Source organism: Pelmatolapia mariae, linkage group LG15, assembly GCF_036321145.2.
Source record: "Pelmatolapia mariae isolate MD_Pm_ZW linkage group LG15, Pm_UMD_F_2, whole genome shotgun sequence".
Lineage (NCBI taxonomy): Eukaryota > Metazoa > Chordata > Actinopteri > Cichliformes > Cichlidae > Pelmatolapia > Pelmatolapia mariae.
The window spans coordinates 32,681,964-32,705,842 of record NC_086240.1 but is presented as its reverse complement, the minus strand read 5'-3'; the positions used below and the strand labels follow the sequence as shown (position 1 = coordinate 32,705,842).

The window sequence follows — 23,879 nt, the reverse complement described above, 5'->3', positions numbered from 1 at the left end:
AGCTGTCAAAGGTATTAAATAAATTTCAGTGTGAGTGCTCCGAGAGAGTCAAAAAGTGCTATATGACAATCAGTCCATTTACCATGTGTGTCATTTGTTTTTTGTTTTTTTTTTTTGGATGGGTTTGTTATCGACATCTGGTGAGAATTTCATGTTGATAGCAAGTTTGAAAATATATTCACTGGTGACATGTTTATTACTTAATTTAACTGCTGTATGTATAGATGTGTATAGTGATTGAGAAAGGTAATCTCCAAGTTGTGACAGGCCTTGAAAAACTACAAACCATGATTACATAGTTTGCAGAATTGCCTTTGGAGGCAACATTTTCTGTATGAAAATACTGACAAACTCTTTTTTTTCTTCCCCCAGTTAAGTGAAGTTGACAGGCATTTATATACTCACAGCCCTCTTAAGATCATTTCAGTCAGGGTTCTTCTGGACTGTGACACATTTATTCTTTTCTTTTTCAGCCAGTCTGTTGTAGATTTGCTCCTGTCATTGGAATCACTGTCTGAACACAGTACAGAGAAGCTAACTACACTCTACTCCCAGAGAGGTCAATTACCTTGTTAATAGTGTTACATCCTTATTGCACATGACTCTGGATGCTCCAGAGAATAGAGAGCCTCATATCATAAGTTGGATTCCATGGTGTAACTCTCAAACGTGCACTTTAACCCATAAACCTGAGATTAAATGGCATCTCACTAATTTAGAAAATCTTCATTTAGCCTGAAAAAATTGTTTGTTGCTCTGTTTAAAGTCCTCTGTAAAGATGCTCCCAAGTCTCACAAATAACCAAATGTGACCTCCACCTCTGTACTTTCAGGGTCTGTAACTTGAAATGTTTTCATAGTGTGAAGCTAACATTTTGCATGGTTTAATTAAATACAGGGTGGGCCATTTATATGGATACACCGTAATAACATGGGAATGGTTGGTGATATTAAAGTCCTGTTTGTGGCACATTAGTAGATGTGAGGGGGCAAACTCCTCAAGATGGGTGTTGACCATGGTGGCCATTTAGAAGTCGGCCATCTTGGATACAACTTTTGTTTTTTTCAATAGGAAGAGGGCCATGTGACACATCAAACTTATTGGTAATGTCACAAGAAAAACAATGGTGTGCTTGGTTTCAACGTAACTTTATTCTTTCATGAGTTATTTACGTTTCCGCGGCAAGTTTCTGACCACTTATAAAATGTGTTCAATGTGCTGCCCATTGTGTTGGATTGTCAATGCGACCGTCTTCTCCCACTCTTCACACACTGATAGCAACACCGCAGGAGAAATGCCAGCACAGGCATCCAGTATCCGTAGTTGCAGGTGCTGCACATCTCGTATCTTCACACCATAGACAATTGCCTTCAGATGACCCCAAAGATAAAAGTCTAAGGGGGTCAGATCGGGAGACCTTGGGGGCCATTCAACTGGCCCACGACAACCAATCCACCTTCCAGGAAATTGTTCATCTAGGAATGCTCGGACCTGGCACCCATAATGTGGTGGTGCACCATCTTGCTGGAAAAACTCAGGGAACGTGCCAGCTTCAGTGCATAAAGAGGGAAACACATGTAGCAATTTCAAATATCCAGTGGCCTTGAGGTTACCATTGATGAAGAATGGACCCACTATCGTTGTACCCCATATACCACACCAAACCATCACTTTTGTTGGTCCAACAGTCTTGGAGGGATCCATCCAATGTGGGTTAGTGGTAGACCAATAGCGGTGGTTTTGTTTGTTAACTTCACCATTCACATAAAAGTTTGCCTCATCACTGAACAAAATCTTCTGCGTGAACTGAGGGTCCTGTTCCAATTTTTGTTTTGCCCATTCTGCAAATTCTGTACGCCGATCTGGGTCATCCTCGTTGAGATGCTGCAGTAGCTGGAGTTTGTACCCAGATAGCAAGACGACATTGAATCTATGTTGATTTTTCATCCGAACCGTCGTATATGGTCGTATACGTATGTACGATATACGTATACGGTCAAATGGCACCCTTATAAGGGTGCCATTTGTGAGTAGCTAATATCCGCCGAAGGGATGTTCGACTAATGCCACTCTCCAGTGACATGCGGCGAGTGCTACGCTGTGGGCTCTTGCTGAATGAAGCTAGGACAGCCACTGATGTTTCTTCATTAGTGACAGTTTTCTTGCGTCCACATTTTGGCAAATCCAACACTGAACCAGTTTCACGAAACTTAGCAAGCAGTTTGCTAACTGTAGCGTGGGAGATGGGTGGTCTCGTAGGGTGTCTTGCATTGAAATCTGCTGCAATGACCCGGTTACTGCGTTCACCAGATATCAACACAATTTCTATCCGCTTCTCACGTGTTAACCTCTTTGACATGTCAATGGCTGTGAACAAAGAGAAACTTGTAAATAACTCATGAAAGAATAAAGTTACGTTGAAACCAAGCACACCATTGTTTTTCTTGTGACATTACCAATAAGTTTGATGTGTCACACAGCCCTCTTCCTATTGAAAAAACAAAAGTTGTATCCAAGATGGCCGACTTCTAAATGGCCACCATGGTCACCACCCATCTTGAGGAGTTTGCCCCCTCACATATACTAATGTGCCACAAACAGGACTTTAATATCACCAACCATTCCCATGTTATTACGGTGTATCCATATAAATGGCCCATCCTGTATACTAGTTCTTGTAGAAAAGGGGTATGAGGTGGTAGATCCCGATTCTCTTTTGAGGAATTTTGAATGTTCTCCATATACTGACAATGTTAAGGCTGCTGCTATTGTCATGCTAAGCTATGACAATAGCAAAGCTATGATGTCTGCTGTGGGGGGGGAAAGACTTTCACATTTCTAAATGGTCCTTCTTTAACTCATTGAACTGATATCAACAAGCACTTTAGATAATATTCCACAGGAACGTCCTTTATCGGTACGTTTGAGAGGATGACTTCAACTGAAACCCCCTAAAGTAATAGTTAACACTGACAGGTTTTGCTTAGCTAGCATAGTTAACATTAACAATTTATTCTTTTTCTTTAAATCTGTATGAATAAAATGCTATACTTGTTTATGAACATTTGAGGTGAAATAAAGAATGATTAGAAGGACCCTTGAACAAAGTCTGCTGTCTGCTCCTTCTGATTCCCTGCTTTGATGGACAGTTAACCCATGAAGTGTGTTCTAAAACAAGGTGGCCATATCATCTATTTTTAAAATTGGGAGAAATTTCACTCTAACAATTTGAAAATTGTTCAAATGAAAAGTGACACACTAAATAACTTTCCATTTTAACAATTTTGAAATTGTTAAGCCCGTGAAGTTATTTCAGTGCAAGTCATCTTATCCTGTGTTTCAAATGCTATACTTTTACTGTGACTTCAGTAGGTACTGTACTGGTCTTTAACCCTGGAGAACCCATGGGGTCAAATTTGACCCCATGGTTTCCCTAGAAAACCAATGGGGTCGGATCTGACCCCATGGGTTCTCCAGGGTTAAAAGGGACCAGTGCCTCTGGGAGGCAGAGCCTTCAGTTTAAAGGCCCCTCTTCTATAGAACCAGCTTCCAGCTTGCACTGGGTGTTTCTTCTTCACTCACTATGTGTTAATAGATCTCTCTGCACTGAATCATATCCGTTATTAATCTCTGGCTCTCTTCCACAGCACGTCTTTCATCCCGTCTTCCTTTTCTCTCCCCACACGGTTGCAGCAGATGGCTGCCCCTCCCTGAGCCTGGTTCTGATGGAGTTTTTCCTTCCCACTGTCGCCAAGTGCTTGCTCATAGAGGGTCATATGATTGTTGGGTTTTTCTCTGTATGTATTATTGTAGGGTCTACCTTACAATATAAAGTGCTTTGAGGTGACTGTTGTTGCTGTATAAATAAAACTAAAATTGAACATACAGTTCAATCCAGTATTCATACAATGGGGATGTAGTTCTTTGCTGCCTGAATTTGCTTTCTGTCTGCCCATGAAAATGTATCAACTGTCCAATTACATTTGAGCCTCTGAAAATGTGTAATATATAAAAACAGCTGCAACTCCACTTTTTTTTTTAAAGTTAAACCCATAAACTGTTTGATTAAATATTTGTTCCTACTCAAATAATTGCATAATGCAAGATCTGTGACTGCAGGAAAAAACAAAAAAACCAAACACACACACACACACACACACTTACAAAACACTGGTGAATATTTAATATGAGAACATCTGTTTGTCATTCAAAAAACCTTTCCACAAAATCATTATCATCAGTGTGCATGCAGGAGCTCCAGACATTACATCATGAAAGGCATCAATTTTTTGCACCCCCAACACACATATGTTACAAAAAAAAAAGAAAAAAAAATTGGGCTGCTGGCTGCAGTGGGTAATTTCAAACTATACACGACACAAACATCTTCAACCACAAACTACACAGTCAATTTCAGTCCACCAATCTCCAAGTTCCACAGGGATAATCAAGACACCCTAAACTGATGTCCTATTTCTACTAAACCCAAATGTTCTTTTTTGTATTTAAAAACATGCTTTACATCTTTCTAGTTAAAAAACAATAGACAACCATGTACAGGTAACAGGTGTTTATAGATGGATGTATAAAAAAAACATTTTACATGTAGGGCCACCAGTGTGCAGCAGATTTTACTCATTCAAATCCTGAGATTCTGCTTCCAAAAGAAAAAAAAAAGGAAAAAAAGTGTTAATTATATTTTTCTAACAACACAGCAGGACGCATGTCCTGCAGCTGTTTTAACATCAGGTCAGAGACAGACGATGAAAAGGCCGTGTCCAGGTTTATTTTCACCTTGCTCAGTGATTTCAGATTCTGACGGTTGCTGAACCTGACACAGTTGCCTTTGGTACTCAGGCTGAACGGATGCCTGCACTTTACTGCCTCCGAGACATTCTTCATCAACGGGTGCTCAGATTTATTCGACTGTTCTAGGAATTTTAAGAAGGACATTTCAAATCCCATTGGTTTAAAAGAAGCCAGCGGCACGCTCTGCTCAGTCCTCTCGTCCTGCATTACAGCAGGACATGAGGAGACAGCTTCATTGTCCCGGCTGTAAACCACGTCCGCCTTGGTTGGATGTGGAATCTTCTTGCGTTTCACAATTTTTTCAATGTATTTTCGTGGACGCCCTCGCTTGCGTTTAAGTATCACAGAACCATCAGAGATCCCATCATTTGATAATTTGCTGTCAAACAATGCTACAGGGATCCCTGCTGCAGCCCTTCTGCGTAGGACCGGCTTTGAGCATCCATACTCTCTGCCCTCCAGGCTGGCGTCTGCAGCCGTCTCGACGTCTGACATGTCTGAGGTGTTGTCAGATTTGGAGTCGTCACTCCTGATTGAGCGACACTTCTGCCGCGGAAACTTTTTGCAGAAGATAAAGTGACTTCTGTGCTGTTCCAGGTACTTTTCTGAAAGTCCGTGGCCAATGTAATGCTTCATTATACTCCGCTCTGACTTCATTACAGACTCGCAGCCTTTGATCATGCAGGGGTACTGCAGAGGTAATTTCTTCGTGCACAAAGCGGACGCCTCCAGTTTAGATTTCAGCGAGGGTTTTCCATATTTAACCCAGTGATTGTTCTTTGACTTGCTAGCCCTCTTTGTGTCACTTGCTCTCAAAAACTTTTTATTGGTTTCAATGTTTTCTTTCCCGTTACTTGTCTTAGTAATTTGATAATGCAATGTCTTTGAAGTCTGTTTTGCGCCATCTTTTATTTGTTGACTCTTTAATTTAGACTGGTGCAGATCCTGATGCTTTTTCATGATATGTCTGATCAGATTTGACTTTGTGGCATATGAACGGTCACAGCCTTCAATTTCACACTTGAAAGAACCATTTAAATGTTCTGGTTTGGCCAGCTTTATATCTTTGTGCTCATCTTTGACGTGACCTACGTAACTCCTGAAAGCAGTGAAGGATTCCTTACATCCTTGATGGCCACAAGCAAACTTGCCGAGTCTGACGCTGGACAACAGACTGCCAACTTTATCTAGACTAAATTCGTGGAGCTGGACATAATGCTGAAAGAGGTTGGGTACTTGTTGGAAAACACGGGAGCAGTCTTTGACTTGGCATCTGAACTCAGAAACCTGAGGGAACTCTGCCTCTGGCTCATCCTCGTGGTCCAGTTCATTCGCAGCCTCAGACTGGTCTTGCTCTTTGTTTACCTCCAGTGCCGACAGGGCAGACTGGTGAACAGCCCTGTAGTGGAGGATCAGATTGTGCTGGATAGTGAAAGCTGCCACGCAGCCTTGATGAACACAGCGATATGGTCTGTATGGACTCGTTGCATCACCTAACTTGGGCTTCCTCTCTTTAGTCTTCTTTGTAACATCTATACTTGGCTGACCTATTGAGTGCCTATTGAAAGCTGAATGATTGTTGGAGGACTGTGGCTCCTTAGCCTGAGCTGTGGCCAAGAGAGCCTGGGTGAGCAAAGGTGACACTGTAGGTAAGGAGTCGCCAACCACTGGATGCTGAACAGGCAAGTTTCTTTGCTGTTCATGTAACCATTGTTCTGCTGCTTTTACTGATGGGAAGGACGTAGTTGAAGTCTGTGCCTGTCTTGAAGGAGTCACTGGTTGGTTATGCATGTGAGCTGCTTGCAAAGGACAGATCACTGTGGAGCGAATGTCTTGCTGAAACTTGGTATTCGTTATGACTGTGTTAGTGCAGGGCCCCAGCACCTGTGATGGGTAATCCTGTTTTGTGGCATCTTTGAGCGGACACACATGTGTCCCGTTCTCCACTGTCGTGTTGTACCGAGCCTCTGGAGCAGAGTTTATACCCACAGGTTGGTTTTGAATAGCAGCGGACGCAGCATCTTTGGCCAGCCTGCGCTTCAAATCTAAATCCGCAATTTCTTTAGCTGATAATTTGTGAGCTGACTGGTAGTGAGCTCTGAGGTTTGAGTTTCGAGTGAATGCCTTACTACATTTCTGACATTTAAAAGGAGCATATAGGCCATATCTTTTTTTAACCACATTCACCATCTCAATTGTGTAGCTGTGGGTTTTTGAGAGGTGTTTCCACAGTGCTTCACTGGAAATGGAACTAAAGGTGCAGTCCTCCTTCTCACAAGCAAATGGCTTAATCAAGGCTGATGAAATTGATTTACGCGGTTTGACTTTTGCACATTTGGTCTGGTTGTTTGCAGCTTGCTGCACAGAAACATTTGACATTTGATCAGCAACTTCTCTGACCAAGTTGAGCCTTTCAAATGCACTCTGAATTTCAGTCATGTACTGCTGTTGGCTGGCTGACAGTTGGTATGGTTCAGGCTCTGGATCATTTGCCACAATGACTCTGGGACTTAGTACCTCCTGTTGTGGTATAACAGTATCTCTGAAACAAGTAAAACTTTGTGTGTTCAGCAATAGTTCAATTTCATCAGAGGTCTGTGGCATAACTACAGAATTTTCTTCAATAACTTGCCCTTGACTAACAAAATCTGTCTTTGCATCATTAGACAATGGATTATATCCAGAATTATTGGAAGAGGTACCTGCTGGATCGAGCGATATGGCTTTAGCATCAGCGTCGGAGGAGTTACACATGCTGTTCCGACGCTGCAAGTCGCCAGCCAAAATTTGCTCACGCAGTCTCTTTTTAATGCCTTGGTCAAAAGCTTTTCTCTGCACCTCAATCTGACTGCTACTTATTGCTGCTGGACTAAGCTGATTTTCAGGTATCAGTGTGTGTGTCACTGAGTTTAAATCTGGATCTGGTGTGTGGATAGTGTCAGACTGATATCCTTCATTGTGGATCTCCGCAGGAGTCTCGTTTTTAGGGACAGATCTGGGGACAGCCGCAGAAGGGTTTTCTGTGAGGATTTGTGAAAACAGTGGGTCTGGGAATTCTGTTCCAGCAAATATATCCATACTTGGCTGAGGATAATGGGCTGAACTGTATGAGCCGTCTTGCTTCACCTGAACATTTTCTGTGTGCTGTATTACTGAGCCACCTATCAAACGCTCACCAGCTCCTAGGGGAACACAGGGGTTTTGGAACATTGTCTGTGGGGTAGGTGTGTGCACAAAGAGATCAGACATGTTGGATTCAGTCATAATTTGTTTAAGAATATCATCATTTGCCTCATTGCTGCCATATGTCTGCAAGTTATTTGGTGGATAATTACGTGTGGGGTAATCTTTTGTAGCTGCTGAAGCACTTGTTACAGATTGATGATGTTTCTCCTGGTACACAGCAGCAGGGTTATAAGAAAGTTGAGGGGTGCCAACTGTTTGATCTGAATTAAGATCAAGGAATGATCTTGGCAAATCTGCATTCAGTTCTGAATCACCGTAGGGTTTGCAAGTTGTTTGTTTGGACAAGTGGCCTCCGAGGGATTTAGGACTATTAAACTGTCTAAAACACCTCCGACAAACAAATTTCCCATCCTTAATAATCGCTGGCCATTTAATCCTTTTGTTTTTTCTGCGTCGCACCTCATCTTCGGCGACAATGGGGCCATTTATAGGTAGGACCGTACTACTCTTTTGGATTTCGTTGTTTGCAGAAGGAAAATTCATCTGTAGATGATTTTGCACAGTTTTTGTTTGTTCAGGTATCTTGGCACCAGGGGCTAAACTGCTTTGAATCTGTGATGAATATGATGGACAGGCATCAGTTTGTTCCGACACTTCCTTGGCACCATTCACGTACGAGGGACGAACTGGCTGGGGCCTACTGTTCTGTGGTGACTGCAAGGACTCTGCTGGTCTCTCCGTAACTGATCCCATCACAGAACAGGATGGAACACCAAGCGGCACAACAGCACTATTAGGAGTCATTTGCAGGCTCGCTTGCAGGCTAGGTGGATAGACTTGAGAAGAACCACAGTTTTGAACTTGTTCGCTTCCAGCAACTGGATGCCAACTGTGACTGCCTGAAGCTTGAGGGTGTTCTATTGTGGGATTTCTATTGCTCCCTAACTGAGAGAGAACAATGGGATTCAAAACATTTGCCATTAGCAGCGAACCATTATGGGTGAGGCCTGGTGAAGAAAGCGAGTGCAGGTCAGAATAGTTTAAACTGTTACCCATGTTGGTATAAGGAGGTGATTGGATAACGTTCTGTCTCTGAACTCCATGAATTGTTACTCTACTCTTTTGCTGGTTCTGAAGCTGCGAGACTGAACTGAGATGCTCCACAGACGATTTGCTCTGTGCTGGAGCATAGGTTGTTTTGATGTTAGTTCGAGCAACTTTCCATTGTTCATAGAAATCTGGGTGAACCGCTTTCATGTGCTTGGTGACACTCCTGTAGGAGCTGTAATGCCTCGGACATGTTTCTAATGCGCAGTGAAATCGCTCTCTCTGTTCTGGAGAGTTGTCCGCTCTGTTCCCAGCTAGCTGCTGAGGACTTACTGTTGGAGGGAGTGGCTGCAAAACTGCAGGCTCTACAGAGTTGTGAGGCAGCTGTACTGTTAAGGAGTTGCTAGTAGACGGTGGCTCTTGCTGTACTGGCAAATTTAAGTTAGAGTTGTAATTAACTGAATCAGTTTTCTGAATATTAGAGAACATCTGCGGTTGGCTATGTAAGACATTATTTAAACTGGCTTCAAATGAAGGTACGGACTGATTCTGTTGGGGCACTCTTTGATAATCAGCCAAATTATCTCTATATCTTTGAGTTTCAGACAAGCTGGAACAGACAGACTGAATCACAGAATTGCTTAAATTGTGTGTATGACTGCTTGAAAAAGCTGTGTCTTCATGTTCGCTTGTATATTGTTTTAATGTGTCCACAGGTTCTTGTGAAGATGTCAGCAAAGTCTCAGTGGGTACCGGCAGCCGTCCACGATCTTGATCAACACTCTCTATTTCAGTGCTCCAGTTCTCCTGTTGCATTTGCTCAGCGAGTGAAGGGCTAGGTTGCCCATTTTGTAGGGTCTGTTCAGAGGACTGGTTTTCCTCTTCTTGAGTCACATGCCTGTCCTGGTGTAAATCCAGCTGCTGTTGTGAATGGAATACTTTTCCACAGTCCACAACTCTACAGGTAAAAGTTTTATAATGCTGTGCCTCGTGGTCATACAGTTTGAAGGCTGCATTGAAAATTTTTCCACAGTTTGGAAACATGCATTTAGCTTTAAACACAGAATGTGTTTTCCTATGTATTAGGAGCTCAGTGTTGGACAAGAAACTTGCCTTGCAGTTCAACTGTATGCAGATGTAAGGCTTTACACCACAGTGGACCTGCAAGTGATCATTAAGATGAGTGACACTAATGAAGTGGCGACGGCAGTACTGGCAAACAACCTTTTTGCTCTGCATCTCAAGGAAAGTCTTTGCTTCCTCATTATCCCCATGAGCTTTGACATGTGCAATAAGATTTTTGAAAAATTTGAAGCTCCTCCTGCATTTTCCAACAGGGCACATGTTGTCCTCACTACACTCCACGTTAAACCTAGCCACACTGGTCTGACCCTTGTAAGCCAACCCCCCGTTACACCCTAAGGGGTCACCATTTACAGAAAGATTGTGCTGCGTTTTGGACTCAAAGGCTGCAATAACAGGGGCAGCTGTTTTGGGATTAGCCAGTTTCTTGCTTGTTTTCAGTGCAGTCAGCCTTTCCTTGCACGATTGTTTCACATGTGATGTTACATGGGGAATTAATGTGTCTTTTGAGGTAAATGTCTGAGCACATATTGGGCAGGTGTACATTCCCTTGCTTAGATGAGTCTGTGCGTGTCGTACAATCCTATGGCCGAGAAACTCTTTGTCGCACAGCACACAGTACTGCATGTAGGCCTGCCAGTTTCTGAACCTGGCAGATATAAAACCTTTTTCTCTCAGTTTCTTCATTTCTCGGTTTTTCTGTTTCTTGTCTGTAACATCTTTGAGTTCGTAGGTGCCAGTAACTAAGTGGTCTGGAACATTATTAAACCCCCTTAGGCTCATGACGTCCTCCTCTTCTTCAGGGCTCTCTGTATCATTCAGCAAATCAATCGATGACACTATGGAAGCTTCTTCGCCCATTAGTGCCAAGCAGTGACGCTTTAGCGCTTTCCAGTCCCAAAATTCTGGGTCAAAGGACCACTGAGTTTTTAACACTAGCAAGAGTTCACATCGCAGCGAGTTGGGAACCGGCAAATCCTCCTCCTCTAGTTTTTGATCAGGTTCATTATAAAGAGTCTCCACAGCATAGTAAGACTCAACAGTGGGTTCTAGGAGGAACTCTGTCAGCTGACAGGCTCGCTTCACTTCCAAGTCAGATGGAAGCAAACAGGAAATTGTTTTACACACAGTGGCTTTACTGTTCCCATCACCTGATTCCATCCGTAGAGCCCTGATGCACATTTCGATGCACACTGGCAGGCCAACATGGTCAATCTGTGAAGGGGACAAACACACACACAAAAAAGCTAAATTATTTTAAGCACGTTTCAACTTATTCTGAACTGCTCTGGCTATATTAATAAAGAAGACCCATTTCATTAAAAAGACGTTATTTGGTTATTAAGTTACTACAATCGAAATGGACAAGACCGGGGAATAGGAAAGAGAAAGACGAAGAAAAGAGAAGTCGGGAGGAGGCTCAACAAAAAGACAAAAAAGAAAGAAAACAGAGGAAAAGAGACTAAAAATCTGTGAGCACCAGAGTAGGGAAACCACAGCAACAACCAACATAATAAATGTTGAATGCTACCAAGTGGCATACAGTACTAATAATGCATATGTTTAGAGGCAGCAGCCAACCAAGACGGTGTGTGTCTGTGTAACCTGTTGGCTAAGATACAGTGTTGAAAGTTAGGCAGATCTAGTCCTCCTTTGTCCTTTGTAGCATTTGTAAGATAATACGTGGGGGCTTATCTTTCCAAAGGAATTTAGAGACCTAAACCAGTCTGGTGATGGTTTACTCGGGATCATTAAAAACAAATAGTTGATTCTTGGCAAGACCATCATTTTTATTGAAGCGACCCTTCCCATGAAAGATATGGGTAGAGATTTCCATCTAGTGGGATGTGGTTTAATTTAGTTAAATCTGCAAGCTTAGGAGAGACATTAATACCTAAATATTCAATATTTCCAGATAGCAGTGGGCTAGAAGAGGAATTATGGAAGGAGCAATTAATCAGAAGAACTGTAGATTTGAACCAGTTTATCGAATAATCTGAAACTTTTGAAAAAGAGTTTAATGTAATATCTCAGGGAGAGCGGTTTGTGAGTGTTGGAAAAAAAAAAAAGCAACACATCCGCATAAAGACAGATTTTATGTTCTACATTCTTACATCTTATGCCCGTAATCACTTAAGCCTGTCTAATTGCTGCTGCTAGTGGTTCGATAAAAATTGCAAACAGTGCAGGGGAGAGTGGGCATCTCTGCCAGGTGACATCTTCCAGCTTCTGCCAGGAGACAGAAGCTGGAAGATGTTTGGTCATTTGTCCTGCCACATGCTGTTGGGGTAGTATTTTGTGCCCAAAAACTACGAAACACCATAATCCCCATTCCACAGAACTTTACACTGGGCACAACACAATCAGACAAGTACCGTTCTCCTGGCGACTGCCAAACCCAGACTTGTCTGTTGGCTTTCCAGACAAGAAGCGTGAATTCATCACTCAATTCAACTTTATTTATAAAGCACCAAATCACAACAGCAGTAACCTCAAGGTGCTTTATATTCTAAGGTAGACCCTACAATAATAATAAGAAATACTCAATGCATCATGGGAATCCCCCAGCAGCCTATGCTTATTGCAGCATAATTAAGGGAGGATTCAGGGTCACCTGATCCAGCACTAACTATATGCTTTAGCAAAAAGAGAACATGTCTCCACTGTTGTAGAGTCCATTTACATTGCGCTTGTTGATGTAAAGCTTGGATGCAGCTGCTCGGCCATGGAAACCCATTCAATGAAGCTCTCTACATACTGTTCTTTCAAACTAATCTGAAGGTCACATTAAGTTTGGAGTTCTGTTCTGACTGACTCTGCAGAAAGTTGGCAACCTCTATGCTGACTGTGATTTTACGTGGCCTACCGCTTCATGGCAGAGTTGCTGTTGTTCCCAATCACTTCTACTTTGTTACAGTAACAGCTGACAGTGGAATATTTAGTAGCAATGACATTTCACGACTGGACTTGCATTGGATTGCATATGAGACATCCTATCACGATACCAAGCTGGAATTCACTGAGCTTGTGAGAACCACCCGTTCTTTCACAAATGTTTGTAGATGCAGTCTGCATGCCTAAGTGCTTCATTCTACACACGTGATCTGAACACCTGAACTCAATTTAAATGGATGAGTGAACACTTTTGGCAATATGGTGTGGATAGCTCAAAGGCAAAGGATAACAGTAGCAGTCAATCATTGGGTCCAAATGTTTGAATATACTGAAGCAGATGACTTTCCACTAACCTCTGACTGAATAACCTTGATGAGGAACAGGATGTGGTACACAGTAATTGACAATAAAGACATCTGGCGACATCTGTCAAGAAAGGCCTGCTCTGATGGTTCCAATCGCTTCAGCAGCTTGCTCCAAAACAGTGTGAGTTCCCTGGTTAGAAGACAGACAACTTGCTCAATACTGATTACATCACCAACCTCCTAATAGTACCCAACAATATGGAGGAAAAGAGAAGAAAAAAGTATGCTGATTCTATAACTTTACTTATTTCTTATTTTTCTAAAAAATAAAATAAAATAGTGGTCAGCATCAAATCAGAGAACTTTTCTTCTTACCAAGCACAGTATGTGTCTCCTTGGAGAAGCTGCCGGGTCAGGAAGGCCGAGCATAAACTGAAAGCTGCATTGTCGTCTCCCTCAGACTCTAGGTTGCAAATCATCTCTAATGCATCACGGCAGTCCTCCTTTGAAAGCTTTACAGATAGAAACAACATAACCACATATTGAATCACCCAAGTGATGAAACCAATCGTTCAGTAATTTTGCAACCCTCCAATATCAAAGGTCTCAGAAACTTTTAAATGTTGCCTACCTATTACAAGAAAACATAAGAAGACAACAGCACCAATAGGGCACAAATAAGGCTAGCAGCAAAGTGACATCATGATGTGCTAAGTTACCTTTTTAATACCAGGGGAGCTAAGAGCTAAACTCGAGACATTTCAAAATGTTCCTCGACAGCATTCAGTGACTGTAGCTTGAAAATGTGTTTGAAAATACTCAAACTTGAAAGGCTCATACTGGATAGTCACACACACAGGAAACCTTTCACATTATCACAATTTTTAATACAATGTTGTAGTATTTGCCCTTTTCCCTTTTTTTGGCATATTTGTTACACTTTAGTATCAGACAAAGATAACCTGACTAAATACATAATGCACTTTTATTTATGAATGAAAAAAAAAATCAAACCTACATGAGCCTGTGTAAAAAAAGCCTTTAACCTAATAAACCTCCAGCATTTGCAGGAACTGGCAATTACTCTTTCAAATCATTGTTGAGGAATTTTGTTCCACTGTTCTTTGCAGAATTGCTTTCATTTTCAGCCACTGAGGGGGTTTTGAGCATGAACTGTCTGTTTAAGGTCATGCCAAATCATCTCAACTGGGCTTACTGTGACTAGATTACTCCAAAACCTGCACTTTATTTTTCTGACTTGGTGTGTTATAGATCATTGTTCTGATGCATAACCCAAGTGTGCTTGAGCTGCAGGGAACCAACCAGCTTAAGTTAGTGTTCTCTGTACAACTTTCCCCTTACCTTACACATAAAATCTAAACCTGCTTTTTCAAACAAACCCCCAATTCCTAACACACAAACACAAAGTCCAACAACACAACTGCTGGCCTGTGTAGGATAAACAGCAGATGACAGATGAAACCCTCAGGTCTATGAAAGTCTATGAAAACATATAAAACTTAACCCGCTACTAAGTGTGACCACAGCACTTTATGCATAATTAAATAACCCAATAAAACTCACCTCCTCCATAAGCTGATTCTGCTCTGCAGTACCACAGAGGCACACAAGATACAGCTGCTTGAAGGATCCGTTCACTTGGAAGGCTGAGGACTGGCAGCAGGTCTTTGCCAGCAGTGCAGCCTTCTCTAGCTGCTTCTCCTTCATCAGCTGCTTCACTCTCATCCCCAACAGTACGATTCCCTCCTGTGCTAGGAATTGCTCAACTGAAACATTCAATATGCATTTTTTTAAAATTCATGTTCAGTATCTTAATTTTTATTTTTTTATGGAAGTGCTCAACAATTTTTTTCCCAGTAAAATCTTAAACACAGTATTACTAATGCCGAGGCTGCATAAAATCTACTTTAAACCCTTTTCACTTATTGTACTTGAAGACGTGCAACATAGGGTCTAACCAGATCCTCTTATTGTGATTAATTGGGCCTCCAGCAATAGCGAGGAATCTTGAAGTCATTTGTAACCAGGAAATGTCCTTTACCTCTCATATTAAACAAAACAGACTACACACTTTCATCTGAGCAATACTGTCAAAATTTGAAGCTTCCTGTCGCAATGACGCAGAAGAAGAAGTCTTACTTCCAGGCTCGACTAATGCACGAGAAGTTGACAACAAGTTCCAAACGGCACTTCCGTCAGCATGCACCTTATGTATGGAGAGATTTAGAGCACAGGACGGGAGGTAGAGTATTCACCTGTTCTTTTAAGATCATACTTCAATTTTCTTTTTGGTGAAGCTTATTGTTTGGAGTTGGTGACGCACCAGTCACTAACTTAAGTCTGATCTCTGCTGTGCTTACGTTGTTGCAATAAATTGCTGCCCCTCGCTGGGCTTGGATCTGATGATTTGAAGTTACTCAAATTACTAAATTCTCCAGAGGAACCCACCTGAGGGATTAATAAAGTTTTATCTACTCTCTAATTTGAATTGAAAAATAAGAACTGAGGTTGTGAACTTCAATCTTTACTGTTCAATCACTGCTCCAAACATATTTAACAGGAAATATTTTGTTATTCCTTCTCTGACATTTTGTTACTTTTTTTTTTTTAAATTTAACCTGCAGTGTTAATCACTCTGACCATTATTTCAGTTAGTTCTATAAAGCACACTATGTTTTCAAAGGTGCTGCACAAAGCACATTATTGTTATTTTTACAAGTATTTAATTAAAAGCACAGAATCTTTCCAAATAACAACACAATGTAAAAAAAGAAGCCTGCACTCACCTTGTTCTGTAGGAAGGTTTTCATTGGACAGAAGGCCTTGCAGCGTCCTGTTGGACCAAACACCGTCATATTCGCCCAAAGCAGACAACGGGGACAGCTGAGCGATTCCATTCTGTTTAAGCTTGCTGTGAGCAAACTGTACACAACAGGAAAACTCCATAAGGTCTGAATGTGAGTAGCAAAAGCATGCTTATGAAGTCCAGCTTAGAGCAGACATTTTGAATACTTTATTTGGAAAGCTGAGATCTTCTTTACCTGAACACATGACTTCAACTCGTTCCATACGGCATGTGGAATATCCTTCAGTGAGAGTAAAAGCTCGAGGAAACTCCTGTAGACCGAACCACAGAAACAGCAAACTGACCTCTGATGGACTGATTTTACAGGAAAATGTGTAACTCAACGTTGTTACAGGACAGTATCCAACAAACGTTCCATGAATGTAGAGTCTGCATCTGCAGTTATACTTACAGTGAGAGTCTCTCAACCACAAGAGAAACATTTTCACACTGCAGAGAGAGGTATGGAGAAGCATGGGCATAATTCACCAGGGCCACCGTGTACACTTTCACCAGAGGCAAAGGCTCCTCCTCCACCCTCCACCGACCTGCATACTCCAACAATGTCTGCAAGGGGAACCAAAGTCATGCACTTAGCAACAATGAAAAAAAAAACAAAAAAAACCCCAAAAACAAAACCTACCAGCAGTTTGAAAACAGGCAGTTGGAAAGATAAGGGCTAAAAGACGAGTACACTCTGAACAACAATCTGACAAAGCTACAGCCTTTCTATGGAAAAAACCCCACAAGTGTCAGAAGTTCTACTGACTATAAAGACTTCATATGTTTTGCCTTGTGGAATCCTTCTGGTCACAAGCAAGACTGCATTTCAAAAGAGTAGAGATGCCCTATACAACAGCCAGTCCATTCGCTAAACTTTAATCTTAATTGTGTGAATACCGTGAGGCTGGTTAACTACTCCCTCAGTTTTCATCCGATTTTCACCATTCAGACTGTTCTGCTCCTTGATTGATTGATTGATTGATATACCTTTATTAGTCCCACAAGGGGAAATTTCATGTTAAGGCTGCCGACCTATTGCACGCAATGGCGGCGCCATCTTACCCTCCGACCATACATACATTAAACAAAAACATCACATGGGGAAGACAGGTCAGAGAGGTATAACATGGAAAATGCACCACATGAGGAAAGATAAGGAGAAAAAACAACTCCCCCCAGACTGAGCTCCAACAGGGAGATCAGTTTGAGAACAGAAAAAAAACACCTCTGTACATAGCACATGAAAAAACTCATAATACACCAAAGAAACACACGACAATCCTTCTGCTAATGCCTGCTATATCTTTTGGTGCTGATAACCTTTATACTTTTTGAGATATTAAGCTTTTTATGCCATTTTTTTTTGACCAATTTTGCTGAATGGGACCCACATTATCAGTGTGATCACCAGTTTTGCTTGCCAGGCTGAGCCATGTTTTAGCTCAGTGAGATGAACAGCCGTTCTCATGGCAGGAGGCCCGGGTTCGAATCCCGCTTATGACAAAATAAATTTCAGTTAACAGTTCAACTGTTTTAACTCTTTTCAACACAAATTTCAGCTTTTTCACCTCTTTTCAGCAGAATTTTAAGTTTTTCACTACTTTTCAGCACAAATTCTGCTGATTCACCTGTTTTCAGCACAAATCTCAGCCTCTTCAACTCTATTCTGCACAAATTTCAGTTTCTTCACATCTTCTCAGCAAAAAGTTCTGCTTCTTCACCTCTTTTCAGCAAATTTCAGCTTCTGCTCCACAATGCACATTTTTTCTCTCATCATATCTTTGTTTTGGACCAGAACTGGTTTGGCTCAGTGGGTTGAGCAGCTGCCATGAGACGCGGCGGTAAAGGTTCGAATCCTACCTGTGACGGTTGCCACACATCTTCCCCGCTTGCATGCACTTTCTTGACACTCTTCAGTGTACCCTTTCACATACAGCCATCTTCAGCAAGCACCTCTGCTTCTACACCTCTTTTCAGCAGACAATTCTGCTTTTCAACTGTTTTCAGCAGATTCCACTACACGGTATTCACACTGCATTTTCGCAGGAAATGCAACTTTTTCTAGTGACAATAATATTACAACAGGTGTTTAAATAAAGTATTCCTCATCTTCCCGTCTCATTTTCCTGCAGGGAAGACAGGCAGGCTTCAGGGTAACGGCCCAAAAGCCTGCCTGTCACAGACAATGTGATGGAGGAACCTTGAAACGAGAGTTAACCAAAACAAAAAGATTTCTGACATGATGACAGGCTTCCATCCTTATGTACAACACCTGATACCAACAGGCAACAGTGCAAACCACTGAGCGACCAGCAGCACTTGTTATTGTAATCAACTGCTTCAGCGAAATCCAATTTTAGTGTACTCATTTAACAGAATACACATTTAAGTTTAGAGGTTTTACTAGTTTTACAAATGATTTAGATCATGATCTCACAGCGAGCTACAATAAAATAAGAAAAACATTTTATTAAATGAATGTAAAAGTAGAAAAGTTCGAACTTATCATCTCATCCACATCGGCCTACAGCCTTTCTGTCACCTCAGTCTGCAGCGCTTTCCCTGTGCAGCTCTGCTTTCAGGTCAGAAAGCGTCTGAATTTTATATAGCAAAGTTTGACAGCACCAACAAGGTGATTCACAGATAGCTACTGAGAAAAACTTGGTATGCCTTGTGTTCAAAGGGGGTATCTTTGCTGTAGGGACCTTCACAGCAGCAACAACTCATTACTGACTAGCTGACAAAGCTTTGTTAAATAAACAAGATGTGGCTGTTCTTGACCAGTAGTTTTTATAGACACTATTTAGGTCTATTAAAGGTCTAGTGTTGACCACAGAAAGAGACATACTGTGACAGTATCATCATTTGTGAAAAACCTCTGCTTGCAACTGAAGGTTAAAAAATGGGTTCAATTCATTCAGATTTTTTTGTATTCAAAGTAGAAAAAAAAAACATTTAAAAGTTGATTTGAGTTAGTACACCAGTGCAATTTTAGGCACGATCTGGTTGAAAATAACAGTTTTTGGAGGTCATTTAAACATATCGTGTATCATGAGATAGCCCTACAGTGAATGAGTGAGTTTGTGTCTGTAAAGTAGAAAAGCCAGCATATCAGGATTCTGAAGTTTACCCTTTTCTCTGATCAACATTTCGTGCTGCTGAAAACAGACATTATGATGGTGTAGATGTCAATAATAATTCATTGTCCAAAATAACAACCCTCAGGTCAAAGGCTCACAGTTTTACAAGTGGCTTATGAAATTTATTTATTTATTTTTTATCGTTAACTCCGTTTCCCTGGGTCTTTTCCTATGTGTTATGAATAAATCATCTTTTTTTGGGTACCGGTACTGGTTTTATTTTATTGTATTTATCAACTTCTGGAGGCTTACAGCAGATTTTTTTTTTCGGTATAAAACAATTGGCAGTGGATGGAGCAGCTACAAAGATTGCTTTTCTTCACGTCAGACTTTGCTCCGGGATTCCCTCTAGTTTTTTTTCCCCAGTTTATACTGCAGGTATGTTTATAGTTGTAAATGTGGGTTTCCATGGTGACAATGGCATGCTGCAGAGCTGTGCTTTAATCAAAGCATCAAAGCAAAGCAAAGAATTGTATTGAGAACTTTTTTATAATCCAATTACTCAATGAACTGCTGCAGCTATATATCATACACAATATACTGCTTATAGAAACTTCAACCTCTTTGTTTTAGCCTCAAACGAAAAGCAGCACAATTAACTATCACTTGGAATTTTCCTAACCTGATGTGGTTAGTGGATGCTAAGGCTGTTTTTTTAAGATGGGTATAGCAGTCAGTACGCAATCGGCTCGATGTCCTACATCCTTGTTTTGTTTGTGTCACATACAGAGGTGGCACTGAGACACTGAGGCACTGCAGACGAGCACACTGCTCTCCATCTGCAGACATATGTGGTAGGGCTGGGCCATATCATACCGTTCACGGTAATACCGGTATAATGTCGGGCAATGATAAGAAAATGAAATATTGCGATAGAATATGGGTAAAACGCGCATGCGCAGTGCCTTTGTTTTCATACGCACATGGCGAAAAAGGCATGGCGGCGACGGAGAATGAGAAGGGCGAAAGCGGATCGTTGAGTGAAACGGATGACCCAGAATTGGTTTGTAAAAATGCTGCAACTTCAGTGGTGTGGAACTGGTTTAGCTTTCGTCCGTCAGATACACAACAAAGCACTATTTTTGGTAGAGCATGCTAGCGGGCCGTCGTTATTACCGTGTTTTTTGGAAAATACGGCACACTTAAAATAAATCCTTTGATTTTTCTGAAAAGCGACAGTGCCCCTTATAATCCCGTGTGCCTTATGTTTGAATTCTGGTTGTGCTTGATGACCACGAACCGATTTTATGTGGTACACAGCGCTCAGTAATCTGTCAAAAATGTTTTAGTTTGACTTTGGTAAGTTACGGAGCTGCACCGCTTGACGGATTGTCGGAGCATTACGGCTACCGAGGAGCCTCGCGGAGTGATAGGTACTGTGCTTCAACGTAATATTACGGTACTGTGTGTGTATAAGGACCATAAATGGCACCTGTTCAGAGACATGGTTACGAAGCGGATTTCAAACTCCAGGCTGTCAGTCACGCAGTAGAAGTTGGGAACAGAGCAGCTGTGAAATCTGTCTGTTATTATGCTCAGCGTCTTTTAGTTTACATTTTGACTGCACAATTGTGAGCTCTTTGTTATGCACAAAACAACATAGTTTTCTTTTATTTATAGAGCATCATTATTTAATAAATAATTATAATAATTTATAATTTATTTTTGAGTAGTTTTTTTCATGTACATCTATGCTGTATATTAATAAAAGTGCCTGTGTGACATCTGGGACACAGCTTTGACTAAGAACTCTCTTTTTGTTCTTACTTTATGGCTTTAAAAAAATATCGAGATATATATCTTATATCGCCATCCAGCTAAAAAATATCGAGATATGAATTTTGGGTCATATCGCCCAGCTCTAATGCTGAGGATATGTCGGCCAATTTCCACTGGAAATGCCTTTTGGTTAAACTGTCAGCAAGGAATTTGCATTTGCACTGTTACATTTTTATATAACTTTAATGCAAAAAAACAGCTGCTTGTTTAAGTGAAAATACTTTGTTTTTTTTGCACTAATAAAATTGTGGAGTTGTAAAATATTTTGTCTAGTGTCAATTATGTCATCAGTTATATCGTTATCGCAAATTTTCAAATGTATATCGTGATAAATATTTTTGGTCATATCGCCCTGCTCTAATATGTGGGACCATAAGTTTGGCCTGAATCATTCCTGTTAAGGACCTTTTACATGTCTGTATGTCACTGTTTTGTGCCCACTCCACACGTACTAGATGCGCCTGCTCCATGTCATTCAGAAGCATGTATCTCTCATACATAAAAAAGAAAGCTTTGGAACTATTCCCATTAGTGAAGAGTGTGTTCTTTCTACAACACTGTTTCCCTCCCGAGGTCGCGTTATGACACAAGTTTATGTGCCTAAAGTCCACATGACATCATGTGGTTGGTTGGTTGGTTGGGGCTAATAGACTTACTAACACTAAAAAGTTTAGGGGACCACTTTTCTACTACCCACAATGAGTTTTATGTTAATTCAATTGTATTTATACATCGTCAAATCACAACAACAGTCGCCTCATTGAGCTATATATTGTAAGGCAGACCCTACAATAGTACAACAGTAAAAACCCCAGCAATCATATGACCTCCTATGAACTCTGGTGACAGTGGGGGAGAAAAACTCCCTTTTAACAGGAAGAAACCTCCAGCACAACCAGGCTCAGGGAGGGACTTTTAAAAGCAGCTACCCAAACAAAGTAGTGCCGCTTACTGCTAAAGACACAGATAGGATATTGTCCACTTTCACTTAGTTTGAACATAAAACTCATTGTTCCAGCCAGGGGCAGCACTAGAGTGAGCCCCTAGACTAACTGAATTTTAGTGTCCTTATTTTCCTCTCAGTTATTGATTCTGTCACTGGTTAGCTGACACGTGATAAAACTGATTAGGTTCATCAAATATCTGCAAAAGCATTTCTATTCATCACCATCAGCAGCCTGACTTCACAGGCACTTCCTGACGTAACCACTGTACTCAGGACAAGGCGAACACACTGTAGACCACCACCAAAATGAGCCCGAGGATACTCCGCGTAGAGTCCCCATCCCCGCTCTCTCACGCTCTCAAAACGACATGCACACCTCTGTAGACTCCACCCGGTGCACAAGCTCACAAACGGCCACTGGACAGGCTCCAAGGGAGACTGCTGGTAATTTATGCTGCATTGTCTTCAGCGTGCAACTGAGACAGAAAACGACGTGCCCCCTTCTGCAGGCGGGCGTTCCGTTCCGCACGTACACAGCAGAAATCCATCGCGGGATTAACTGACAACTCCTTTCTTTTCCCAGGTGCAATCGTACCAAATGTGCTGCAGCTGCTCCTAAAATCCAACCGAACGGAAATTTGCTGGCCTTAGGGCTGTTACCGAGAGACAGGCAACCAAATTACGCTCATGTGCACGAGCATGTAGCCAAACATACAAGGGTAAAGAACTGATGCGAGGCACCCAGATCCGCCAGACGCGCTCAGCGAATCAATGTAATGGAAGCCACCGTAAATAAAACAAGTCATTTTATTATTGCTGGTATAGGTCATTTTACCTGAACGACTCTTAACACCAACATTGCCAAAGGTAATTACCTCATGCAGACACAGCTTTAAGCTAACGTTTGTTTCAGATGCTCAACATTTAAGCTGAAGTTTACGAGCCCGTGTGTATTCACCAACCTGTGACTACTAGACACGCTTCTATTCTGGACATAGACAAAACAACAACAACTAGCGAGTGCTTCCAAGAACTTCGCAGTTTTGAAAGCAGGGCTTTCTCTGGAATATCAGTATGTGTTTAGCGTTGTTATCAATGCTAGCTGATTAGCTTGTTTGCTTAAGCGTAAAGAAAAGCAACTCACCCCACAAAACTCTTGACAATACTTCGAAGATGATTCTTCTGGAGAGTCGATGCTTTCTCTACTCAAGATTTCTTGCAATTCTTGCAAACGTTTTTTAAGTTCCTCAGTCGTTTCACTGATACCGATGGCAGGACTACGATCCTGTTCGGCCTCCTCGTCCGCCATCTTCACACCCAGCTTCTGCGCGTAACCACTGCTACGTAATCACGTAAGCACACATTTTACGAATTCACGTCATCACCCCCGTCGTGCCGACAGCACGTAGAGAGAATTTCAGCTTTGTTGTTGTGGTAGCAGCTTGTCATGTGCGTTCCTGCTACTTAGCGAAAATTAGTTTGCTAGAGTAGATTCAAATAACAGATAAAAGACCCTCAAAATTTCCGATTTTGTCAAGCCAGACTCACTGTGGATTTTGTTTCTTCTCTTTCTTTTGGCTGCTTCATTAAGAGGTTAAACCAGCAAATCATATGCCTCCATCTCATCCTATCCCTAATATCATCCTCTGTCGCTCTGATCCTCCTGCATTAAATCCATGAATCTTCTCGGAAGTTCCTCGTTTCTTCCTTCCATCTTCAACATCCTTTGTCCAATACTTATACACTATGAGTTGGCTGCAGTTCAGGAAGTAGAGCAGGTCAGCTACTAATCAGTGGTTCAATTCCTGGCTGCTCCAGTC

General features: G+C 41.6%; 1 protein-coding gene across 1 annotated transcript; it reads right to left on the bottom strand.

Moving 5' to 3' along the window:
* Positions 1-4,174: 4,174 nt before the first annotated feature.
* Positions 4,175-23,375, bottom strand: znf292b (zinc finger protein 292b). The gene is made up of 8 exons (XM_063494873.1): positions 23,204-23,375; positions 16,604-16,758; positions 16,388-16,463; positions 16,133-16,268; positions 14,910-15,112; positions 13,701-13,837; positions 13,374-13,515; positions 4,175-11,340 (listed from the first exon to the last, which is right to left on the bottom strand). The coding sequence occupies exons 1-8, from the start codon at positions 23,366-23,368 to the stop codon at positions 4,690-4,692; spliced, it is 7,665 nt and encodes a 2,554-aa protein (XP_063350943.1). The 5' UTR covers positions 23,369-23,375; the 3' UTR covers positions 4,175-4,689.
* Between the last annotated feature and the right edge of the window lie 504 nt (positions 23,376-23,879).

Excerpts from the sequence above, each read along its gene's own strand:
- znf292b (XM_063494873.1), bottom strand. The coding sequence starts at position 23,368 with ATGGCGGACGAGGAGGCCGAACAGGATCGTAGTCCTGCCATCGGTATC. Across the intron at positions 13,516-13,700 it reads GGAGACACATACTGTGCTTG|GGAACTCACACTGTTTTGGA; the intron begins GTAAGAAGAAAA and ends TCTTCTAACCAG. Across the intron at positions 11,341-13,373 it reads TCAAGGTTATTCAGTCAGAG|ATTGACCATGTTGGCCTGCC; the intron begins GTTAGTGGAAAG and ends TCCCCTTCACAG.